The sequence below is a fragment of the Lepidochelys kempii genome, chromosome 4 (genome assembly GCF_965140285.1).
Source record: "Lepidochelys kempii isolate rLepKem1 chromosome 4, rLepKem1.hap1, whole genome shotgun sequence".
NCBI lineage: Eukaryota > Metazoa > Chordata > Testudines > Cheloniidae > Lepidochelys > Lepidochelys kempii.
Window position 1 is genome coordinate 9,668,067 of NC_136383.1, and position 9,887 is coordinate 9,677,953.

Here is a 9,887-nt window from a genome sequence, read left to right on the forward strand (position 1 = left end):
CCGCCCCAGAGTGCTGCGCTGCAGCCCCTCCCCCCATCCTTCCCAGGCCCTGCCTGCCACGGGGCCCCACTGACTTTCTCTCAGGCCCGGGCAATTCCCCGCGAGCTCGCTGGTGCCACGGGCTAACCGTCCCTGGGGGGGCTGGCCACAGGACCCGGGGCTGGGGTTCCCCTCCTGTGGAGGTGGCCGCCGGTGCCACAACTCTACAAGCATACCGTGTTTTAATATGTCAGTTATGTGGAGCAAACACTCCAAAGCAGGGTTTGACTGATGGCTGGGAAGCTGTCTGTCCTGTCGCCTAAAGGAGATTTTTCAGATGTGGTTGAAACAGTACAAATGACCCTAAATAAAATCAAGGCTAAGGGACGGGGAAAAAAACAAACAAACAAACAGGGAACTCACTCCCTGCCATCTTGCTCCTGAGCAAGAATAGCTCCCAGGCCTTTGTTGCTGGCATCAATGTACGCTCTCAAAGGTAGTTCAGAATCTGGATAGGCGGTTGTACTAGGAAAAATTTCAGTTCTTCGAATAGAAAAGGAGGACGTGGGGCACCTTAGAGACTAACCCATTTATTTGAGCATAAGCGTTGCAGCCGATGAAGTGAGCTGTAGCTCACGAAAGCTTATGCTCAAATAAATGGGTTAGTCTCTAAGGTGCCACAAGTCCTCCTTTTCTTTTTGCGGATACAGACTAACACGGCTGCTACTCTGAAACCAGTTCTTCAAATGTTGCTTAACACTACGCGCTCCATTTTACCTGGGCAGCTTTAGAAATGTTCCTACCTCCAGTGTTTCTTAGCAATTCATTCAATGGCAGAGCAACTTTAGCAAAGTGCTTAAGAAATCAACAATAACTGACAAAGCCCAAGAACGTCTTCTACTGTAGCAGGTACTGGCCACTCCTCTACCACTTTCAGTTTCTCTGGATCAGTAGCCACCCTGCAGAAGACACTACACGTCCCAAATAGGTCAAATACCACATGCAAGTATTGCAAATGTTCTTCAAGAGATTTTGAATATACAACAATGTCTAGATACAATAAAACGGTATCAAAGTTCTCAGAGTCCAGGCAATGCTTTACCAATCTCTGAAATGTCCCTAGAGCATTACATAACCCAAATAACATTCTTGTAAATTCATAAAGTACCATGGGTGTTACAAAGGCAGTTTTTTCTTGGTCTTCTGGCGCCACGGGAATTTGCCACTACTCACTTGCTATATCGACAGTAGGAAAGAAACTTGTGACATTAATACCATTAAGGAATCTTCAGTTTTAGGTAAGGGATAGGTATTTTATGGGTGACTTGGTTCACTTTTCAGGAACCTACACAAAAGCGCAGTTTCATGTCTTTTGTCTTAACCAGCACAGTGGACACAGCCCATAGACTGTGACCCTCTTTTGTCACATTAGCTTCCAACACCTCTTTTTATCCTTTCCTACAGCAGCTGATCCAAAGCGAGCGCAATTGCTCACAATCATTCCCTAACTGGAGGATGTACTGCGGTGGGTACGGTGTGCAGTATCTGGGTGGCACACCCGAAATCCAAAGGATGTTGTGAGAAAGCTTTTTCATGTTTCTTAATCAACTGTACTACTTCTCCACAGATGCTGAAGGCATTTCCAAGTCTATTTTCTTGGTCCAGGCTTATGGATCTATCCCACCATCCTGGATCACTGTCTGCAGGTGTCCCACTTCCACAATCTGTTCCTCAGGTGTCTTCCCAACCTATGCACATCAGATGCCTGACCACATCCCAAGCAAATGCCTTAATCCCCGCACCACTGGGCATAACCAATAGAGATCAGGCCGTTAGGTGCCTAAATCCTGTTGTGGAGCTAACCCTGGGAATGTGACATCACCCTTCCCTGACACCACCTGCCATTGTCTATGCCCGGCATGACTCCCAATCACCCTTCTGCTTCCTCTCCTCCAATGGACCACTGCCGGGCCCTGTGCAGCACCGCGGATCCAGGGAGTGCGTGTTGCTGTGGCTTGGCAGCCGGGGAAAGGCACTGTGATCAGCCCGAGGAACTGCGTAGGGCTCAAAGGGGCACACGGCGATGACACCTTAACTCTACGTTGCCTGGTTTGCTGAGGTCTGTTTTGTTTGCTCCTGGTACGCTCACGTCTATCTGTGTGTGTGTGGGGGGGGTCTTTCCTCTGCATGCCCTGGTTTGCCAGCCTTTGAGTGGGGTAATAAACTGTCCTGCTGTGGGAGGAGCACAGGACAGTGCTGAGTGATGGTTATCTTCCCTTCATGGGGGCAAAGTGATCTGTAGGTGAATGCGTAACCACTGGTAAACTGACCCTTAACTTACTGCATACGTGGGGGGACCAGAGAGCAAGTGTGAAAAAGCGGGACATTGTTTTCAGGGTAGGGGGTACAGTTGCCTATATAAGACAAAGCCCCTAATACTGGGACGTCTGGTCCCCCATATATGTGTGTGCACCTGGGGTTAGTGTTGGTGCAGGGTCCAGCTTTCAGAAATGCCTGACGGTTGCCCCGAAATTCTCAGTCCCGCAGTTGTGTTACCATGACAGGGATGAGAGCACCGGCACATTTATTGCACTGGAATGGCCCTTGGGGACCACGCAGATGGGAAGGCTCCTGCTCCATATTCTCATTTCTCACCTGTGGCTGCCAACAGCTTCCTGCCATCCCCGCATGCTGTGAATCCCCCATAGAAATAAAGGCCTGGCCTGACCGAGGGAAGCTGGGAACAGCCAGCTCCACTGGCATGTTCCCTCACTCCCTTCGAAGGCATAGTCATTGCTGCCACTTGGAGCTGAGGGATTCTGATGAAGCAGGACATCCAATACCCTTCTGTTACACGCAACAAAGCCAGCTGGCTAAATGCGTGTCCAGGCCTCAGATGTTCCCTGGAGCGAGGGACTCTCAGGACAGCACTCATTGGGAGCAGAACTGTCTGCACCATGGCTGCTGGGTGTGTGGCTCTTGCCTGCACATTTTGGAGCTCTCTGCTATACATTTAGGCCAGTATTTTAAAGCCTAATGTTACACACCTACATATTGAAGGTAAACTGGCCAGGGACACAGCCAAGGCTGCTGTCAATGACCCTGAGATCATGAGAAGGGAAAACCTGAGCGTGAAACATCTCAGGGTGTGTGCAAGGAGCTGTTCTGTCTCTGTAGTGCTCCTGAACTCCTCCTGCAGCCATGGCAGCAGGCCTAGCTCATTTGCTGTCTTTCCACTGGCTCCTCCATGCCCTTCCAACAGCTTGAATGTGACACCGTCCAGCTGCAGGGGCGGGGGTAGCAGAACACAGAGACCAAGCAAATGCAACTGCCCTGCTTTAGTCGTTGGATAATTGCTGAAGTCATTTCGCCCCTCGTCAAGGTGTTCCAATAGCCTGGTATTTAAGCTACATGTTGGAAAAGAACGCTCTCTTATCTCTGCGTGTAACGCTTCCTGTGATCGAAAAGCAGGAGGTTGCTCAGGAGCTTAGCAGCCCAAATATGAAGCAGCATGTTTTCCATCTGAACACAAGTCCTGGGGTGTCGGCACTTAGCAGAAATAGCGTTTACAAAAACAAAGAGAATATTTTCCTTTTCTTCTCCTTGTATGTATCATGGTGTGCCAGGCCCCCCAGTTCAGATAATCTCGTTTCCTTAGCACGCTGGCTTTGCTCTCTGACAGACACATTTACACTGCTTATCTGGGGTTTGGCTTTAACCCCACCTTCCTGCCCCATATAAAGAGAAGGGGAAAAGATACAAATTTCAGTTCTTCATCTAGGTGCCCCAGGAACTGAAGACTATTGCAGAATTAACTCTCTTGAAAAGCAGGCTCTCAATGGATTGGGCAAATCCACTTGCTCTTCACCCTCTAGCTTTCTACCAGCTGGTTGCGTTTCCATTTGCCGTTTCCTTTCACTATCTCTGCACCTCTGGGTCTCTCTCGTTAAATGCCAGGTATGCTTTCATGTTTGCTTTAATTCCATGCTTGTGAGCTTTGGTGGTGAATTCTAGTCGAAGTGCAGGTTTCACAGGTGAGGCAATTTTGCTAACCTCTTTCCTAGGGAAGGAGGATGGGTACAGCAAGGGTCTGGGAATCAAAACTCTCTGTATCTACTCATGACTGCCACTGATTCACATTGTGACCTTATCAAAACTTCTCTGTGCCTTGGTTTCACCCCATGTAATTAATGTTTGTAAAGTATGTTGAGATACTTCGTGATTCTCTAGGGCTGGTCATCTACGTATCATTATTTGCATAAAGACCTGCAAGCTACAGTAGATCTGGCTTGAAGATGCAGCAATTACATGAATCCAAATCACAGGTCATGTTCCAAGGAATCAGTGATGAACTTGTGACCCTCAGGTGGGATTTTCAAAGGCACCTAAGTGACTCAGAAGCACAAGTCTCCCCGACTGGCAGAGGGTCTAGTGTTCCTGTTAGGTGATTTATAAAACCCCACCTCCACAGTTGGGCATGTAGGCAGCAGTCACGGGTTATAATCTGAGGAAAGAATGGGGAGAGGAGCTCAATGTACCAAGTTCACTCAGGTCTTCTGGAGTTAATGGGACCTGCAGGTCAGTCAAGTGATACAATGAACCAAACGGAAAGCCAGCAGCTGGATACAACAGCATTTGTATGCAACTATATGACGATACAAGGCCTACATTTTCAGAGATGCCAACTGCCCCCTCTCCCACCAGCATGTGATGGCACTGCAGGTCATCAGCACCTTTAGAAATCAAGTCACTTTGGGTTGGATGCCCAGGTTGGACAGTTTGGGCCAAAGGCCAGCCTGGAGAACACATACAAAGTTCAAATCAAAAGACTTCACTGGAGCCCTTACTGTGAATCCACCATGGACTACAGTCCTCTGGAAAGCTGCCTGGCTGACTAGCAGGGCAAACTCACAAGTGGCACCTGTCTGTTTGGGAGGTTGAGAGAGTTCCCACAGGCCCAACAGGTTAGCTCACAGAATGATGGCATCCTCCACCCTGTCAGTCACAGCAGCAATCAGGTTAGATGCATATCTAGGCTGCAGAGATACCCGGCCTCTAAAGGGTGGAGGGACAGGAAAAAACGGGCAACTAAAGCAGAGAAAAGCATAAGACGATGCTCGTGGGTGGTGAGTCCCTGGAGATCAGAGAGCTGGCAATGCTCAGCGCCTTCATGCTTGTGAAGATCAGCAGCATGGTGCTGCATTAGAGTTAGGCAACGAATCTGGAGCAGGAAATATTGTACCAAATTCCCATGCCCCTTGGGGCCCCGGGAGGGCACAGCCTCATGGACCCTCATGGTTTCCCTCTGCCCCTGGGGGAGTGCCAAGCTCTGCCAGGAAGAACTGAGCACAGCAGTGTGGGGAATGTCCCGCCTGCTGCCCAGGAGACACTGGCAGGGGTTTAGAGAAGAGTGTGAGGCCCAGGGGGGTGGTGTCAAACACAGCCGCACTGGCGTGGGGAACTTAGCCTCTGTCGACCCAGAGACGACGTGGTGGCAGGGCTGGCTAAAGAGCAGGGCTATGCTGGTGAGTTTGTAAAGATTTAGAAACAAAATGTACTTAACCCTGAGAATCACCGGCGATTGCTGGCATGGAAGAGCCTCCCAGGAGGGAACCCAGCAGGGCTTGGTTGGAGGCAGGGGAGAGTGCCTGGAGAAAATGCAGCACTTGGCCAGGTCTGCTTTGGGGTTGGTGTGGGGGAATGAGTCTGGAAATGAAGCAAGAGGAAGGCAGTGCCACGAGCTGTCTGGTCCTCAGGCACCCTCTGTTAGACCACTGAAGGAGCACTGACGAGGAAGGGGGGAGGACAGCGGGAGGGGTAATCCATACAAAGGCAAGAAGCTACAGGAGAGGGCAAAGCCAGCCCAGGAGAGAATCTCACCCACCTCACCTGCAGACTGTCGGCCCTTGGTGCTGGGCAGTGCCAAACCCATTGAACCGCCACGGCTTCAGAAAGCCTTTGCAAACATTTCTGATTTCTTCTAGGTACGTCTTGCTCCTGGTGGGAGGCTGCCTTCTAGCGTGTGCTGCCATGGGATGGTATGCCCTGATGCTCTTCATCCCCACCTTCTGCTCCGTGGCCATTTTCCATTCAGTCGGCCCACTGCAGGTCCACACGTGGGCATTTGTGCTCCAGATGTCCTGGCAGACTCTCTGCCACCTGGGCCTGCACTACAGGGGACATTATTTACAAGGAGCCCCATGCGTCAGGTACCAAACAGCAATGCACAAGCCCACCTGTTTCCTCAAATGACACAGCCTGGGCCAGATTTTGCATGAAGACTTGTCCAGATTTTTCTGGGCTGTATGGGTGTAACAGAGGAGAATTGGTGTGGTCCCTAGGGGCAGTCATACTCCCGAGGACAGTCCATGTGCCTTAACACCATGCACTCTCTTCTCACATGAAATGCTGCAGCAAGCTGTCCCGGTATTTCACAAAGCTTGTCGTTCCTATGCATGCTTCAGCATTCAAAGGAGATGATTCCCCCCACCGTTTAACGGCCTGGTTTTTGCCTTTTCTGTCTCATGCTCAGCAACTCCCAAAGTCATTAAGGGCTCAAATCAGGTGGCCCCTTCTCCATATACCTTTCCAGATGTGAAATGTTCATGACCCTTCCAGTATTTGCTTGCCAGGCCGGGCGCTCAGCATCCCCCCAGGGCAGCACTGACGGTGATGGACTCACTTCTCGTTCATCAGGATGTCAGTCTGCTCCCATCCCTGTCCTGACTCAGCTGTCCCACTTGGGCACCCCACGCTCTGACTACGCCCTGGGTCCGGCCGGCTCCTCCTGGCAAGATGCAGGGACGGTGCCATGCACGTTCAGGGGAACATACGGAAGCAGAGCAGGCCCACTGCAAATAACCAGGCAGTCGCTAAGCATGTTGAGGCTTAAAGGTCCGGGTGTGTGGCGTGGGTATTGAGGTTGGTGCCACTGTAGCTCGCAGCGTCCACAGGTTTTTGCAGACATGCAGCAGGGTTGGCTCAGGCACCTGTACAGCTGCCTAAGGCAGGCAAATGGGAGAGGCAGGCCAGTGGTTAGTGGCTGCTTATTAAGTCGTGTTTGCAGCACAGAGAGGGAGGCCAAGGCAGAGCTCCGCCCGCTATGACCTGATGTTTATACAGGCAGGGGTCCAGCCCCATGCAGCCAGAATGCTCCTCAATCCAAGCCAGCACAGAAGGGGCCGATGCTGCAAGCTGCCCCCTTGCAGTGGCAGAGCCGGGACACGCCAGAACCGTGTTCCGGCACTTTCACAAGGCCATGCCACGTGGAGGAAGCCATGTTGCTCTCAAAATGGCACCCTCCACACAGCGCGACCTTGCACACAGCACCGTGGGCGTGTTCCAGGAGCAGCGCTGTGTGTCCATTCAGGGCAACACCAGCCCTGGCGAGCACAGCGGGACTCCTATCACAGCCACTCTGCTTGCTCTCTCCCCCCCTTGCAGGTTGACAATCGCCCTCTCGTCTCTCATGCTGCAGACCCAGAAGGTCACATCGCTGGCTCTGGATATCCACGAAGGGAAGGTGACGATGGGATCTGAATGGGGGGATGGGAGGGAGCCATTGCTGCAGGCACTGCCTCTGTGCAGTTACCTGCTCTTTTTCCCTGCCCTGCTGGGAGGCCCGCTATGCTCCTTTAGGAGATTTCAGGTCCAGATCCAGGGCTCATGCATGTCACAGCCCACGCGTCCCTTGAGGGCTGCAGGCCAGAAATGCCTTTGTGCCCTGGCTCTGCACCTGCTGAGAATGGCTGTGAGGAGCTGCGGAGCCCCACTGGCCTGCCTGATGGACTGCACCGGCTTTGGCTGTGTGTACGTCGTGTGGCATTCTGCCCTACTCTTCAAACTGGCGTATTACTCCCAGTGGGTGCTCGACGAGGCTCTCCTCAGCGCAGCGGGCTTTGGGCTGGAGCTTGGCCATGCCCCCGGTGCAGAGGCTGCCTGCGGCGACCTCTCTGATGCAGACATATGGACCTTGGAGACCACCAACAGAATAGCCCTCTTCACCAGGACCTGGAACAAGAGCACTTCCCGGTGGCTGAGGAGGCTCGTCTTCCAGCGCAGCCCCGCCCAGCCCCTGTTGGCCACCTTTGCCTTCTCAGCCTGGTGGCACGGGCTCCACCCAGGGCAAGTGTTTGGCTTCTTGTGCTGGGCAGCGATGGTGGAGGCTGATTACCGGATTCACCCTTTTCTCTGTTCACTTGCGAAGTCCTGGCACACCAAACTGCTGTATAAGGTCCTGACTTGGGTCCAGACCCAGCTAATTATTGCGTACATCACGGCTGCGGTGGAGATGAGGAACTTCTCTGCACTCTGGCTGCTGGGTGCCTCCTACAACAGCTTCTTCCCTCTCCTGTACGGTGTTTCACTGCTGTGGCTGGTCGTGAGATCCAGAGAAAAATGAGTCTGACCCACACTCTTCTCCCCCCTGCCCCTCCATGCTATTCACCCCGCCCTTTTCAGCAAGAGATTCCAGTGTGGAGAAGTCCATATTCTGTCCTGGGCACTAGCCATGAGTTCACTGGGGCTGCACAACGTAACTGAGGGTGCAGGATGGCTGAGTGTCTAACTGCACCCCTTTTAGGGGTTCCTCTTAATACAAAACAGAACCTGCTCGAGCCCCAACCCAATAATCTGGGAAAATTAAGCACCACCCCAGGGAGACTCTAAGAGGCAATATTTTCCCTCTCACAAGCAGTGAATCTGTGACTGCAAAGAAAACTTTTAATAAAAAGGGAAAAGGAACCCAGCATTCATTTGGAAAAACACCACAACCATGATTCGAAAGTATGTGCCCAGGAACTAACACCCACCCCAGAGTAGATTGGGCAGTGTCCTTTGCCGCAGGGTCTCCCCTTGCAGTGTGAAAGTCAGATGTACAAACGCTCCTTTAACCTGCCATTCCCCTCCCCCACAAGGCACCCCACTCACAGTTGCTGTCCTTGGTCAGCGAAGACCCAGAGTTCAGAGGTGCGTTCACATGGATTCACTGCCCACCCCCAGCCGGGTAGGCGTTGAGTCACCACTGCAAGTGGCTCACAGCTGCCACTGTTCACTGAGCTGCCACTGCTAAAGTCTGCCGCCGTCAGCCACGGCACTATGGGTCTATCTCCTGCCGCCCTCCCGCCGCCGCCGCCCCGGCCTCTCTGCTGCCGCCCTCCCGCCGCCGCCGCCCCGGCCTCTCTGCTGCCGCCCTCCCGCCGCCGCCGCCCCGGCCTCTCTGCTGCCGCCCTCCCGCCGCCGCCGCCCCGGCCTCTCTGCTGCCGCCCTCCCGCCGCCGCCGCCCCGGCCTCTCTGCTGCCGCCCTCCCGCCGCCGCCGCCCCGGCCTCTCTGCTGCCGCCCTCCCGCCGCCGCCGCCCCGGCCTCTCTGCTGCTGCCCTCCCGCCGCCGCCGCCCCGGCCTCTCTGCTGCTGCCCTCCCGTTGCCGCCGCCCCGGCCTCTCTGTTGCCGCCCTCCCTCCGCCCCCCCGGCCTGTCTGCTGCCGCCCTCCCTCTGCCGCCACCCTGGCCTGTCTGCTGCCGCCCTCCCTCCGCCACCCTGGCCTCTCTGCTGCCACCCTCCCTCTGCCACCCCGGTCTGTCTGCTGCAAGGTTAGAGTCTGAGGTTCCACCACTTAACCCCATTCAGAGATTTCAGAGGGCAGCGGGGAACCGCCCTGCTGCTGAGGGCTGCACCATCTCTTTCACTGCAACACCATCCAACAGCAGGTCTAAGGCTCAGTGCCTGGTTATCAGTGATTTCAGCGCTAGTGATCACTGAACAAAACAAGGAATCTCAGCTGTCTTTAAACAGCAGAGAGGAGAGAATCAAATGGTGTCCAGCATTCCTCAAGCAAAGCCCACATCACCAGGCAGGAACATCTGTTGTTCCTACCTTCTCTTTCCTTTACTGGCATTTGGCATCCTGCTTA

The 9,887-nt window shown here is 53.6% G+C and overlaps 1 protein-coding gene across 1 annotated transcript; it reads left to right on the plus strand.

Annotated features, from left to right (window-relative positions):
- The first annotated feature begins 3,817 nt into the window (after nucleotides 1–3,817).
- MBOAT4 (membrane bound ghrelin O-acyltransferase MBOAT4) lies at nucleotides 3,818–8,380 on the plus strand. Its single transcript, XM_078852405.1, has 3 exons — nucleotides 3,818–3,936; nucleotides 5,964–6,188; nucleotides 7,423–8,380. The coding sequence occupies exons 1-3, from the start codon at nucleotides 3,818–3,820 to the stop codon at nucleotides 8,378–8,380; spliced, it is 1,302 nt and encodes a 433-aa protein (XP_078708531.1).
- The last annotated feature ends 1,507 nt before the right edge of the window (nucleotides 8,381–9,887 follow it).